Raw genomic sequence first — 16262 nt, 5'->3', positions numbered from 1 at the left:
AGTTTAATACACTTTCAAGCACACACGTTCATTCACTTTGTGTTGACCCTTGATCACAGTCGGTTATTCTTGACATAGGTGTTAGAGTACTAGTTCTGTTTTAAAGTACTGTAGCGATTTATTGTCTGGTAGCCATGGGTAGAGGCAAAGCAGCGATCAAACAGCGTGCCGAGAGTTACAAATCAGAACATTTTTATGTAAGCAATGCAGATATATTGATGTGCCGACTTTGTAATCAAATTATGCCTTTTTTCAACCAGTTTGCTACAAAACACTAAATTTGAGAAGTATACATGCTACAAAACGCTAAATTTGAAAATCAAAACGCTAAATCTCTGATTTTTAAATGCTATAAACCACGAACTCTAGTTACTATGTATAGGGAGATGAATGTTTATTAACATCAATCCTTCTCTGGTTCAATGAATGAAGCCACCATTGTTTGCATGTCTATTTCATACCTTCCAAGTATTCCGGTTTTTCCGTAAAATATACGGATTTTGAGTGTGTTTTACAGTTGTACGGATGAACGACGTTATTGTACGGATTTTGAATATCCGCGCTTGGTTTCGCTTTCTGTGGTCTAATCGGATTTGTTTGACTTTCAATAGTAGCTGGTAATAAGAGATGCAGTGTTTGAAATTCTACCAGTAAATGTATTGTTAATCACATTATCGATTATCACTGTGCTTTTTTGTCACCTGTTCGAGCTCAACTGCTACTTCATTCACTGAGATGTTCCCAGACAAGTAGCAGGCTGTGATTTTGAAGAAAAGAAATTCGTGAAATGTAGCAGGCTGTGAATTTATATATAACAACTTTAGTACCTGTGTCTTGCTTCGTAGCAGCTGTGAAAGGCTTTGTTTGTGTGCGATTGTAACATTGGCGGTAGTTCTGAAACCCGTGGAATTGTGTGACGAATTATTGGCAATTTAGTATTTTTCGTGGTGTTCGTAATGAATTCAACTAAGAAACTATATTATCAGCCTTTTAGGGAGGCATATTCTGCTTAATTTCCTTGTTTTATACTATCACGCAAAGTGTGGAAACAGATGAGCACTCATCAGTAACTTTGTGTATTTATTTTCAGGGGTGATCATAACAAATATTTGACTTGTATTAGTATTGTTTATAATCTACCCCCTTGCCGTCCTTTTTCATTATGTCTCAAGACTTTGCGACGCATGTGCGTGTTATTAAAAATTTAACGCTGTAGGATCTTCCGGATTTCTCTTTTTAAAAGTTGGCAGGTATGATATTTCCTTTATTTCAAATGCAGTACAATGCATACAGAAGTTACTGTAGATTACAGTAATATATTAGTGTTCTGTGGTTTTCAGTAATATAGATTTCACTCCCACATCATCATCATCATCATCATCATCAAAGAAGAATGTATTTAAATTTGCTTTCATACTCTTCAATTTTGCATTCGTGAGATAGTGGGCCACAATTTAAAAGCCTTGTATTTTGCATTAGTTTGCTTATCATCATCATCATCATCATCATTTCCCTTTATCCAGCTGTAGCCGGGTAGGGGCAAATATGGTTCCTCTCCACTTTCTTCGGTCTTTCCACCACTCCTCCTCCAACACTGTGTCCCAGTCCAGGTTTCTTTCTATAATGCTGCATTGGATGGTATCCTTCCATCTCAATCGTGGTCGTCCACGGCCTCTCCTTCCTTGGATTTGCATTTCCATCACCTTTTTTGGCATTCTTTCGTCGCTCATTCGCTTTATGTGCCCAGACCATCTTAGTCGGCTCTTCTCTATTCTATCATTCATTTTTTCCACTCCAATTTCTTCCCGGATTTTCTCATTCCTTATTTTCTCTCTTCTGTTCTTCTGTATCATACTCAAGAACTACATTTCGGCTGCCTGTATTCGACTCTCATCCTTCTTTGTCATTGTCCAAGTTTCTGCTCCGTAAGTTGTTATGGGTACGTAATACATCTTATACATAGTATCCTTTGCTTCCGTTGCCACATCTTTGTCCCATAACATGTTTCTTACACTATGATAGAAACAACTTCCAGCTTGAATCCTTTTACTAATCTCAGCATCCAGTCGAGCATTCTCCATTAATTCACTCCCCAGGTATTTAAACGTTTCCACTACTTCCAGGGGCTTGTCTGCAAGTCTAATCTGACCTTTCCCTTCTTTCTCCCCTCTAGTCATAACAAGAGTTTTACTCTTTTCTACACTTATTTTCAATCCACATTCTTCAATCTTCCCATTCACCACATTCAACTGTTCTTGAACCTTCCTGTCGTCTTCTCCCCAAATCACAATATCATCTGCAAATAACATCATGTTGATTTCTCTTCCTCCATATGCTGCTTTTGCTGTTCTCATGATGTCATCCATTACTATTGTAAACAGGATTGGTGATAGAACACTTCCCTGTCTCAGCCCACTAGTTATTTTGAACCAACTTGTCCTGCCAACTTGTGTTTGCACGCAACTACAACATTCGTTATACAATGCCATGATCATTTTTATTAATCCCTGTCCAATTCCTTTTTGCACCAGACTGTCCCAAACTTTCGTCCTGGGGACACTGTCATATGCCTTTTCAATAACAATGAATGTCATCACCATATCATTCCCGTACTCCCAATGCTTTTCCATTAGTTGTCTCATAATGAAAATGGGCTCTATTGTTGACCTTCCACTTCTGAAACCAAACTGATTTTCCTGTATCTGATTCTCAACCCTCAACCTTATTCTACTTTCCAGTATCCTTTCCATTATCTTAGCAACATGGGATATAAGAGTAATTCCCCTGTAGTTCTTCAATAAATGCTGGGGCTGTACCTTAATTAAGGCCACGGCCGCTTCCTTCCAACTCCTAGGCCTTTCCTATCCCATCGTCGCCATAAGACCTATCTGTGTCGGAGCGACGTAAAGCCCCTAGCAAAAAAAAAAAAAAAGTTCTTCAATACTTTCTTATCACCTTTCTTGAAAATTGGGATGATTATTCCTTTTTGCCAATCCTCAGGGACCTCCTTATTCTCCCAGACATTCCTGAGAACCCGATACGTCCACTGCAGGCCTACAGCTCCAGCTGCCTTTATCATCTCCACTGAAATTTAATCTATTCCAGCAGTTTTTCCATTCTTCATCTTTCTTACTGCCATTTCAATTTCATTCATTGTAATTTCTTTATCCATTTCTTCATCAACTAATTGCCTTTCCTGGTCGTCTATTGGATGACTGTCATCCGTTCTTATGTTCAGCAGCTTCTGAAAATACTCTCTCCATCTATTTCTTATTTCTTCTGGCTTTGTTAAAATTATGCCACCTTCATCCTTCACAAATCTGGTGTTTACTTGATCTCTCTATGTTTCTTAAGATACCATACAGTAATTTCTTGCTGCCTTGCGTATCATCTCTCAATTTCTGTGTGAATAAGGCCCAGCGTTTCCTCTTTTCTTCCTCCACTACTTTCTTGGCCAAATTCTTTGCCTCCATATATTTTCTTCTACTTTCTTCAGTCTTAGATGTTTTCCATGCTTTCCATGCCATTTTCTTTTCCTTCACTTTAATCTTTACCCTATCATTCCACCAGTGTGTTTCTGTGTCTTTCACATTTCCTGATGTTCTACCACACACCTTTTCTGCACATCCAACCAGTGCTTCCTTAAATCTTTTCCATTCCTCTTCAACATTCCCCACCTCTGTCCTGGGTACCAAGGGTATTATTTTCCTTTGAAATTCTTCTTGTATGCTTTTCTCCTTCAACTTCCATACTTTAATTCTTTTCTCTCTTCTTAATTGGGGTTTTTCAATCTTTCCAACTTTCAATTTTCCTATCACAACTCTCTGATTTCCACCAAAGGCTTCTTCAGGCATGGCTGTTACATCTACAAGGTTCTTCCAGTGTTCTTTCTCTATGATTATATAATCAATCATGGTCTTTGTTCGTCTGTCTCCCCAACCATACCTTGTAATCTTCTGACTGTTCTTCTTCCTAAACCAGGTGTTTCCAACAATCATTTGATTCCTCATGCAAAAATCCACCAACAACTCGCCTTCTGGATTTACATTTCCATATCCAAAGGGCCCTACAACATCTTCCTTTCCTTGTCTTTCCATTCCAACTTGTGCATTTAGATCTCCCATCAATAGTACTTTCTTATCTTCTGTCTGTTTCTCCACTTCCTCTAAGAAGTCCTCTAGATGTTCATCTATGCAACTGGTTTGTGGGGCATACAACTGAAATAGATCTTTCACGCCATTTTCAAACTGGAGTCTCATCATCATCCTATCGCTGACGTACTTTGTATATTCCAAATATTCTTGGATTTCTCTTCTAAGTATGATGGCCACTCCATTTTTTGCTTCAGGTCCTCTGCTGTAATACAGCCTGTATCCTTCTCTCAGAGGGATCTCCCCTGTACCCCTCTTCTTGGTCTCGCATAGTCCAAGTATGGCTATATCTTTTTCTATCATGAAGTCAACCAGTTCTTCTGTCTTTCCTGTCAGTGTCAGTACATTTACTGTTGCAATTTTGATGTAGTTTGGTGCTGGTTGCCCATTTTTCACAGTACCCCCAGCACCTGAAGAGCTGCACATCGCTTTTAGCAGGGGATGCCCTAACCTTTTCCGAGGCACCATATCTGCCTTGTCCATATAGGCGATTGTTACGATGGGCTCGCCACACCCAAAGGCATTTTATACCTACTGCCAGGTTCAAAATTAGGCCGCCCCTAACATGGAGACAGACGCCTTTCGTAGCCCCTCCTCTGGAGTACAGGCGCTACGGGTATGCCCCTTCCGCCATTTCCGCCGCACCGAAGTCCACCTTCTCCGCCGTAGATGCCGTTGAGGTCTTCACTCGTAATCCTGAGCTGGGACCCATACCAGATGTTACACACCGGGTCAGTGTGCTCTGGGACTCACATAGGCAGGGGCGCCACTCCCTGGGTAGGGCTGCCTCCGAAGAGGGTTCCTACCTGCCACCTGCAGGTTTGCTTGTATTTGAAGCTAATACAGTTGCGAGTTTCTGACCTCCAATATTTATGAACTTAACTGAATTTATTATTTAGTTTTTTCCTAGTTTAACTTGAAGATGTTTTTAATATGGTGTGAAACTCTGATCAGTACATTTTTTTCTGCTACAGATTCGTATTGATCATGGATCTCTCTGCATACATTTTGGTATGGACCTGTCTGAATCCCAGCGTGAAGATGTTCCTGAAGGTCCAACACTTCAGAGTATGCCGAGTGAACAAGTGCGCAACCAGTTGGTAAATATGGCCACGGTGTTACATCGTGCTCTTGCCATCATCAACCCGCACAAGAAAAGGGTATGTTCCTTTCCTATGTGATTCCCATAATAGACTGCTTTATTATGTACTTTGTCTATGAAAACTTCTGTTTTCCTTTTCAGATGGAGCGTGAGAAACTTCGCATGCAAATGGTCCAGCATTACAATGAGACTAAGCAACATGAACATCAACGTATTTTGGCTCGTCATAAGATCATTGAGGATCGTAAGGAATATCTAGAAAGGCTGAATACTGCTAGAGTATGTAAATTTTCTCAAAATACGTTGCATTTTGATACAGTTCGAGGTTTATATTAATGTGGGAGTACTGTTTCAGGAAGAGGAAGAGGCTCGTCGTCAAGAGGAGCTTGCTCGTCAGCAGATGTTAGCCGAGCAGAAGAGGTTAGAACAAGAGCGTGAAGAAAGAGAGCGCAAGCGTCAGGAGAATGAGATTCAGATGATTCGTGACCGTCATCGAAAGGAGAAGATGCAACAGATTTCTCAGACTTCTCATGGACAGAAAGTACTGAAGAAACTTGATGAAGATGTGAGTATTGGTGAAACCATTAGACTATTACTTGTATGTTATCATGAATACTCTTTGAACAGATTATGACAGGTTAATGCAAGGAGGGAGCTTGTTGTGTGCCAGTGACTTCAATACCTCTTGACAAAATAATTAAGTTAATAAGTTATTAATTAATGTCTTATTACTGTGTTTACTTGCCTAAACACCCACCTTACTTTACAGAAGTCTTTATTAGATTTTTATTTTTGCATTTACCTTTGGAGAGTCAGGTTTTGAAAGGTCTGATGTACCCCACAATATAGTTTCTTGATATACACACAAATAAACTATTATAAATTACTGTACTGGCAAATAGTACTTTTATTAAAAATATGTAATGGTTTTGGGTATACATGAAAAAGTAAAAACTACAATGTTCATGATTATTAATGTTTCTTTTCTTGTGATATTCCTCGAAATATGGTGTTAGATACAGCATTTTATTAGTCTTTGCACTGGTTTTCTTTCTGATTTTGTTGAATCCATCACCTTGAGGTTGGGAACTGTTATCATTTAAATGAGAGAACTGTAGAATTGCTTGGTAACAGTCACTGGACACTAGCTGAAAAATTGTAGGAGTGAGGCTAATTGGATCAGTAGACCAATATTCTCCTAGGTTAAGTTTCTTTACATGGCTCATTAGCATACCAATTCCTAAAAACAAATACCTCTTTTAGAGTTACATCAGTTCAGTTTTTGTTCGTAGGCTGAGGATAATTATTTTCCATGAACTGTGCATGAAAAAGTTTTTCGCCTGTTTGCAGTTGGTGGTTGTAATTTTTCCTTATCAGTATCACTTGCTCCTTCACCCTCATTTACAATATTTTCAGAAATGACGTAGTCGTCAGCTTCATCGGTATTGGCAAAATCAGAACCCCCACTTTCATAGTTCATCACTATTTTGAATACTTTTAATCACTGTCTAGTACTTAAGCACTACTGTAAGTGCAGTGTTCATCAGCTTGCAGTTTTATTTATCGTATATCAGAACAACGGGTAGTAAATAATTATACAAGAAATGTGGTACAGAAATATTAATACTGTATAACAAATAATTAATTATGTGCACATAAAAAAGGTTGCAAAGAATTCTTTATCGAAAATTCATATCTAACAACTGTAACCAGGTTAGAGCTGAGGGTGTTCCACCAATGGGGTCTTGGAACAATCCTTGATACTTCCTCAGAGGGCAGTCTTTTACTCGGTGTTCCACAGTCGCAAGGAGAAGAGTTGCAAAATCCCCGCTTATACATGGAAGCATCGCATCTGTTGTGACCTGGCCTCGGTTGATTCAATCTAGTCCATTTCTCCCTCTTTTTATTAAATCTGTGTAGTTTCCTGGTAGGGAGAAAGGTCTTGCAGATAAGTAAATACGGTATAGCAATTTCTCTTGGTATATGTATCACACTTGTGGTAATAAGCTCATTCTTATCCCCAGTATCAGTATTATTTCTGTCCAATATTTGCCTACACATAGATGTTTTAACCCATTGAGCCCTGCATATTTGTTGGATTGAAACTGCATTGGCACTGGGATTATTTTGGAGGGAATATAGTGTCACTTCATATCGTGAGAAATTTCTTACTTACAAGACCATTAAAGATTTAAATATACATGAAAACAAAAGGCTTTTATACCACAAACTGTGGAACAAGGAATACTGTAAAACATTTTATTTTATTAGCATCACGGGGCCGTACTCAGCCCGCCAGCTGAGCTGTAACACAATCTTCTCTTTGCACTTCGTCTTCGATTTCCACATCTATTTGTTCTTCAGGAGTGTTGCTCACACTAGTACTAATATTACTACTAATTTCACTGAAAAAATTACATTCCTAATCATCATTACTTCCTAAAGGAGGTTATATATCGGTAAATATCAGTTCTATAGTGGCAGCCATCTTGTTTACAAGCGAATCTCAAAGTTAGAGATTCCCCACTTCAAACTAATATTACCAAGCACCTATCGATATATATAAGCAAAGAGCATATAACATTGCAAAGAAAGAGTCCCTACACAAATCACAAACGCAACTCTCTCTGCCATCTCTTGAGGGAAAGTTGAATTACGTAGTAAAATGAGACAACGGAACAGTTCCGTGGTCCGGCGTTTGGTCCACCGAGACGAAGCACGGAACGGTTCCGTGGCTCGGGCCCAATGAGTTAATGTGCCCATATCATGCACAGCCTACAGATGTGTAGTGCGTAATGTATCTAACCATATGGTACTGTATTTTGTGACTATCTCTTTTTCAGGACATCAAGAAACTTGATGCAGACCAGATTGCAGCCAAAGAGCAAGAAGAGCTTCAGAAGGAGCGTCGTGAGTTACAGCAAAAACTGAAGTCTCAAGAGAAGAAGGTCGATTACTTTGAACGTGCCAAACGTCTGGAGGAGATTCCGTTGTTGCAGAAAGCGTTTGAAGATAAACAGGTAATAGGTGATGATACATTCTAGCATAGTTGTCTTGTCAGAGTTGACGTAGTTGTTGAAGGAATAAAATTGTGGACGGCCTCTCAGGTTATATTGCACACTGTTTTGTTTTCTGGGACGACAGTCTTGTAATTCAAACTTAATTATAATCATCATATGGTACTGATATTAAATTATGCTGGTTGCTGATACTTAACGCCTTCGCAACTGAGGTACTACTGTTGCACATAACATGACTGTACCATCTCGGACAAGTCTTCCGCATTTTGTCAGTAATTGGAACCACTCCAAATGCTGCTCTTGACATTCGTTTTATACGTGGTCTAATTTACTGAGTCCCAGAGGCCATTGAAGCATCCTAGTTTCCATGATATTCTGCCTTGTATAGAGCTACTGGACGAACGACCATTCTACAAATCTTTGATTTCCAGTACAACGGTATCTTCCAGTCAAAAAAAGGACTCCCGTAATTTGGCACCAAATCATCTGGGCTACGTTTACTGTATTCCTTGTAACTGGCAGTGTATCACAATCTGAAACAATGATTGATCCCAAATATTTACACAGGTTTGTTTTAGGAAGATCACTGAGAGAGTTAGCCGTGCGGTTAGGGGTGCACAGCTGTGAGCTTGCATGTGGGTTCAAATCCCTCTGTCAGCAGCTGTGAAGATGTTTGCTGTGATTTTGCATTTTCACACCAGGCAAATGCTAAGGCTGTACCTTAATTAAGGCCACAGTCGCTTCCTTCCCACTCCTAGCCCTTTCCTGTCCCTTCATCGCCATAAGACATATCTGTCAGTGTGATGTAAAGCCAACTGTAAAAATAAAAATTAGGAAGATTAAACACCGTTGATGTTAAAGGGCCCATTTCGTTGCTCTACACACTTCATGCATTCAGTTTTCCTTACGATAAGTGTCAGTCCGTATTTACTCAAATGACTTTTCCAGTGTTGGACTAGCTGTTGTAGTTCTTTCCAAGATTTGCAGGACATCATGATAACATCAGCATAAACCAGAGTCCAAGGATGTGTTGTTTGCAACTCTGCAGTAATGGTGTTCAGACACAGGATGAACAAAAACAGACATAAAGCCTTTCCCTGGTGCAAACTGACATGGATATTAAATGCTGCAGATTCTTGCAGCACATTGGATATATGATAGGGAATCTGAAATATTGGTCCAATTTGTCCAATAACGGACCATTTATATTGGTATTATTTACATTGGATATAGCCGATAACATTCCGATGTAAGAGCTGGATTCATCGAACATAAACTTCTGGTACAGTAGAATTCCGCTGTAACGAACACCAGTATAACGAAATTTTCAGAATAACGAATAATTTTTTTGGTCCCTTCCTTTTTCCCTATTTGTTGTATGTTAAAATATTTCATTTTAACGAATTTCGTAGTTTCAGTTTAACGAATTAAAATTGCGCTCTTTTATTTACCAGTTTGACCATATTTTGTCAAATTAAAACCAAAATTCATCCTGTTTTATGACCAACATTTTTCTTGTTACATTATTTCGTTATTCAGACGATATGATCGCCATTTTCCATACATGCACCGTACGCGATCGAGAAGGCAATCGCTTTTGTGTAACCAATACGCTTCGCCCAGTTCTCACATATGGTATGGAACTTATTTGGGAAAGACTAACGGTGTCCGACCTTCGAACTATTGAAAATGTAAAGGCCAGATTTCTGAAACGAATACTGGGCATCTCCAGGATGTCACCATCACGACTTGCGTATGAATCATCCAAAGAAACTTTTTTTACGGGAAGATTTGAAAATAAGAATGCAGCTTTCACATACGCAGCGAGTAGTTCTCCAAGAGATAAAGAGATAACAAGCAGAAATCAGCCTGGATTTTTATTCAGCTGATACTATGATTGACCGCAGCTGGACCGGTCCAAATAATGACGTGAGAAGTGCTTTGAACAGGCGGGCGGTACATGAGTTTCACCATAGTCTATGCCGGCGATCAGACTTTCATGAACCGTCCCTACATTGTGTGATAAACATTGCGATCGCAATCATTTCAGCAAGTGCAACAAGAGAACGAAATCTTCAATAGAATATGCGAAAGATTAATGTATTTTTTTCTTTTAATGCACATTTGTACGCTATTAAATAAATAAATATGGTTCGCCCGTCATCCAATGTAAGACGTCACTCTATTAGCTGAGTACGAGTGCCAAGTTTGCAATCCACCAATGAACGTTACGCTTTGCGCAACCAATAGGCTTGGCCCATCAACCAATGTAAGACGTCACACTATTGGCTGAGTAGGATCGCGATGTTTGTAATCCACCAATGAACGCGACGGATGCATTGCATGTTTCTTCTTCGTATTTAATTCGCAAAGCCTATCCAAAGCACTTCTCATGTCATTATTTGGACCGGTCCAGCTGCGGTCAATCAGATGAATAAAAATCCAGGCTGATTTCTGCTTGTTTTCTCTTTCTCTCTTGGAGAACTACTTCTTCTTGCTGTTAAGGTTATATCATTAAACTTGCAAATTTCGTGTGCATTTCGTTAAATAAATAAGTACCGTACATATCATCGCAAATGGATAGGCAGAAGCGACAGCAGTTTTCGTTGACTGAAAAACGTAAAATACTTGCGGAAGTAGAGAAAGGCGGAAAGAAAGGAGATGTAGCGAAGTAGTATGGCATTAGCCGTCAACACTTTCTGCGTTTTTAAAACAGAAAAGCAAGATAGAGGAAAACATTGATGCTGATGCCCTAGGTCCACAGCGTAAGCAGATCAGGACAGCCAACTACAAGGAGGTGGACCAAGCCGTCTATACGTGGTTTGTGGAAATGCAGAGTAAAAACATTCCAATAAATGGCCCACTGTTATGTGAGCGTGCGCGATCTTTCGCACGTTCGCTTGGGTCACCTGAGTTTATGGGTAGTGCTGGTTGGCTTCATAGGTTCCGGGAGAGATATGGCATATCCCACAAAATTATAAACGGTGAAGTTAACGATGCCCCGAAGGAAGTTGCGTCTTCATGGCGGCTGGAGACTCTAAAGGATGTCTTGAAAGAATATTCGCCGGCAGACATTTATAATGCAGACGAAACTGCTTTATTTTATAAACTAATGCCGAACAAAACCCTCGATTTTAAGGGAAATAAGTGTTTTGGGGGCAAACGTTCAAAAGAACGTATCACGGCTCTTTTGTGCACCAATTCCACAGGGACGGACAAACTGAAACCTCTCATAATTGGGAAATTTGGGAAGCCAAGGTGTTTCAAGGGAGTGCAACATCTGCCCTGTGAATACAGGCACAATTCTAAGGCATGGATGACATTGTACTATTCAAAGAGTGGTTGTTGGACTTGGAATGTCGGATGAAGGCCGAAAAGAGGAGAATTCTTCTATTATTGGACAATTGCTCTTCTCATAATTGTGTGCCTCGCCATTTGGAGCATGTAAAAGTTTTATTTTTGCCTCCAAATACAACTTCAATTCTGCAGCCGCTGGATCAGGGTATAATTCATGCAGTAAAGCGGTATTACCGAGCTCGTGTAGTCCGTCGAATGCTGTGCAACGTTGCCACGAATAGTGCCATTAACATCAATATAGTGGAAGCAATGCAGATGTTTAATGCTGCATGGAAATCCCTGAATGCAGACATCATCACAAACTGCTTTAGAAAAGCTGGAGTGGTTTTTACAGAAGACGTCGCAGAAAGTGAAGTGTTGGATGATGTGGAAACCGAGGAGAATTGGAAGCGTTTGTGTACAACGTTGGATGTGCCATCTACGGTAAGTCTTACCGACTACATCAATGTAGATAGTGATGTAATAGTCCACAAAGAAATCACAAATGAGGAAATTGTGGAGGACATTATGAATGATAGAGATCCATGCGATGAGGAGGAAGAGGAAGACAACCCCCAAAATGATTGTGATCGACAGAGCTTGACTCTTCAGCAGGCAACGAACATGGCACGTAGCCTTCAAGATTTTCTTGTGTCACGAAGTGATGTGCCAGAATCTGTTTTAACTTCATGTGCAGTGGTTGGTGACTATTTGGAACGACCTTTTGTGTCTGGATCTGTTCAGAAGAAAATCAGAGACTTTTTCAAAAAATGATGTTCTGGAACAGTGTGTGTAGACTTGCTGGTACAATGTAAAAATAGATTTTCTGAAAACATCTGTCAGTACTGTAACTCTTATTATTATAATGGTATTTTGAAGTTATATAGATCCTGCAGCTGATATAACAGGGCAGATGACCTCGTAGTTCCGCCCCTAAAAACAACAATAACGGATATAATACTAGGCGAGTTCTTACGAATTGACTTATTTCAGTATAACAAAATTTCAGTATAACAAATTAATTTCAGAGGTCCCCAAAATTTTGTTATACTGGTATTTTACTGTACACTATGAAATCTGAGTGCTTTCCAAATAAGGTCATGTGACACTTTGTCGAATCCCCTTTCAAGATCTAGGAATGCCATGTCGAGTGGTTTCAGTTTCTCTTGATGGCGTTCCATTAGGAGATGTGCAGCATGTATGGCGTCGACTGTTCCTCTACCTTTCATAAAGTCGCATTGGTTCAGAATGACAACAGTATCGGAAAAATGCATGTCTGGGACATGTTCTAAAATCTTTATAGTGTGGCAAAGCAGTCACATTGGTCAATGACTGGAGCAGTCCCTGCCATCACGTTTACCTCTCCATATTGGAACTATAATGCTGCTAAGCCAGATGGAAGGGGCTCTGTATTCATCAATAATTTTATTGAACAGAAGATCTGCCAGAAACTGAGCTGCCTTAGGGTCAAGCAGCTTCCATACTTCAGCTGGAAGCCCATCTGGTCGACGCTCTATTAATGTCACAATATATATGAATCTTTTTTTATTATTATATTTTTGGAAACGACACGTCAAGATTTTGTCACAATTGAGTTAAGGAAAGTAATACAGTCTTTAAGTATAGATCTATCGTTTTCTGCAAAAACTACACACGTCACTGCATTGCTTTATCTGGTAGCTCTGTCTGGTAATAATAGTTTGTTAGAGAAACAGCACTTGTTACTGACACTGTACGTTTTAGGTGCCCAAACTAAGCTTTATTGACGTGCTGTTTCAAAAAAAAAGACGATTCATATGGTCCCTTGCGAGTAGTTATAACGAAGTTCTAGTGCACTACTGAATTACTGTTTCTTAGCAGCAAAATGGTAATTATGTTGACAACTCTGAAATCAGTTGTTTCACATTTGAAAAAACTAGTGACAGTATCAACAATGATGGTTATTATTTGCAAACAGGTGAAGTGAAGATGCTGTACAAGGGTATACATGGTTTTGCTGCAAATGCATAAATGTGTCATTTATTTTTTTGAACCAAACAAGAAAACTGTTTGGTGAATAAATCAGTACCTTTGAAGTTTTCAAATACAGTGAAACCTCATTAGTGCGTTCCTCATTAACACGTTTTCCTGCTTAGCACATCGTAAATTCAGAGTCTCGATTCTCGTTATATTAAATCTATATAAAAATACCTCACTTATCGCGTCACAAATTTTTCACTATTACCACTTAGTACGATCACATTTTTCCTAGCCCTGAAAATTTTGTCATCATTTGTGAAAGAAATGTGATTTACAACTCGGGTAAAAACCATCGCCACAGTGCATGATTAGGGGAAGAAATGAGCCTATTGTTCTTTTATTTCGCATTCCATTCAGAAGTTGGAAATTTATTTTGTGTGTTGAGTGGTACAGTGAAGTTTCGTTGCGTGATACAGTAGCCTATAATTCGATTAGGAACATAGTCATGTGAAATTGACTAACGTGGTGCACATTTGTCTTGTGATAGCCCAGTTATGGATATGGAAAAAGTCGTGAAATTCCTTGCTAATAAAGACAAAATTAAAAACTTCTAGAAAGTGGACTGGCATCCGCATCTTTAAGCGCGCAGAGGTCGCGAATGTTGAACTCATACCTTCGAGTCTCGACTTGATCGTTCCACATAGTTGAAGTTTCTAAATGGCTGTCAAACTCATTCCTCCTGCTCCTGATTCCTCCTGGTCGCACACGGTCGAGTCTCGAGTATAACCTCCAATTCATTGTCTAAAAATGTGACCAGAAAATAATGTACAGTAACCCACTGCTCCAAAATAAAAGGCTTCTACTAACATTTGTTTTAGAAAGAGTGTGATCTGCAATAATAGTTGGATATTTTTATTAGTGTCCTTGTAAAAGTAAATGAGCTTTTCTGCAACATCCATTTTTTTTCACACCTTTCAGTGCACTTATTATCCTATAAGCCCCTGCGGAAAAGGTTATCATGTTTCTCATGTTTTTCACACCTTTTAATACCTCCCTCTCATCTTTAGAAATGATAGATGTAGTTTTCACTGTACCCATGAATATTCGACGTGAAATACCGTCATGTCTGAAAAAATCGTATCTAGTGTTTCCGTATCCCTTTTGGATAGTTTTTATTTGTATATTCATTAGTACGTTTTCTCACTTAACACATTCATTTTTGTTGTTCCCTGCAGAAACGTCTTAACGAGGTTTTACTATGATATGTTTTAAATGTTATTTCTTAACAATTCTATTAGTGGATTGATTGTATGTGGCCTCTGGAAAGGCCTGATTTAGGTCTTTCTATTTGATGCCCATGAGTGACCTGCACAACTGGGTATGGGCGAGCGAGTCTATTATGAGGAAGATGTGGGGAGAGGGTGAAACCATGTGTCAGCACATAGCCTACTCATGTCAGATTACACCATCGAGTTTGCTTAAATCTTAATGTCTCCATACGACAGATGAATCTCTATCAACAGCGTCATATGCCCTCACTCCATTTGAACTGCAGGGAGGTTTTGAACTGAACCCAGTCTTTTCACACACAATGTAGGAATTAGAAACTGTATACCACCATCTCTCCTATCAAGCCGGCTAATATTCTGATGGAGAACTTTTTTTCCACCAACAGGTCTTGAACCAGCTTACCACAGTGTCAGACATTAATGACGTGATGCCTTTACAATCACGGCCACCAGGTGGGCTATTTATGCAGTAATATAATTTTTTGTTTTCCAAAAATCTGATGTTTTTAGAATAAATTAACTGGTTTAATAAATTTTGTCTCCATGAACTTGAAGATCAGTCACCTAGCTTTCTATTGACAGATGATATGGTTCTGTCAGAATAAAAATAAAACCTCGGTAAGATGTTTCTATGGGGGACAAGGAAGAACAATATATTAAACTAGTAAACACTCTTGAATACCGTATTAAAAACTATACAAGGGTATATATAGAACCTCTTTACACTTTTTTTTAGCATGCGTGCATTTTACATTATGTATATTCAGTGAAAGCTGTATATACCATTTCTGAAGATGGTAGAGAGTATTAAGTGTAAAAAGCACATGTGAACAAATATGGAAATCTTTTCTTATAGAACCTATAAGAATAACAGCATTAACAATGTGAAAGTTACGAGAAAAGAAATATGGAAAACTTTTGCACTGAGGCTCATAAAAGTAACATATTATTGCAGGTCACTTTCTTTCTAAAACAAATGAGTAAATTTGAACGGTTAGTCGAAGCCATATGTTTTGAACGGGTGGATTATTGAAAATTGTATTTTGGTTGCACTGTTTGTATGTGAATTACTCTGAAGTTACACTGGCCATGTGCAAGAGAATGACTTGGACCACCATCTTGAATAAGACAACACTTCGGCAGTATACGGTATTAGTTTGGGCCACATGCTTGATTGAACCCTCTCAGAAGCATTATTTCTAACTCTGCAAAATTATCCTCGCACTCTTGTATTTCTTTTGGGCACTGGCAATTTTGTCACAATTGTTACAATCGTGCATTTTTCTTTTTGCAAGACTTGAAAGCAATCAAATGTCCTTCCGACACGTTGCGAATGCCTGTGCACTACCTAAAGGGTTTGATTTTTATTTTTATTTTTTCATTAATAAGAGTTTTCACTACTTCT

The 16262-nt window shown here is 39.0% G+C and overlaps 1 protein-coding gene across 1 annotated transcript in view; it reads left to right on the top strand.

Moving 5' to 3' along the window:
• The window catches only part of eIF3a (eukaryotic translation initiation factor 3 subunit a), a 186949-nt gene that overhangs the window by 95067 nt on the left and 75620 nt on the right, over positions 1–16262 (top strand). Inside the window, exons 9-12 of the mRNA XM_067155938.2 lie at positions 5126–5311; positions 5395–5532; positions 5609–5818; positions 8097–8273. Coding sequence (XP_067012039.2) covers positions 5126–5311; positions 5395–5532; positions 5609–5818; positions 8097–8273 — 711 coding nt within the window. The remainder of the gene's footprint in view (positions 1–5125; positions 5312–5394; positions 5533–5608; positions 5819–8096; positions 8274–16262) is intronic.

This window comes from Anabrus simplex, chromosome 1 (assembly GCF_040414725.1).
Source record: "Anabrus simplex isolate iqAnaSimp1 chromosome 1, ASM4041472v1, whole genome shotgun sequence".
Taxonomy (NCBI): domain Eukaryota; kingdom Metazoa; phylum Arthropoda; class Insecta; order Orthoptera; family Tettigoniidae; genus Anabrus; species Anabrus simplex.
Note: the sequence above shows the minus strand (reverse complement) of the source record. Positions and strands in the feature narration are given on the sequence as shown.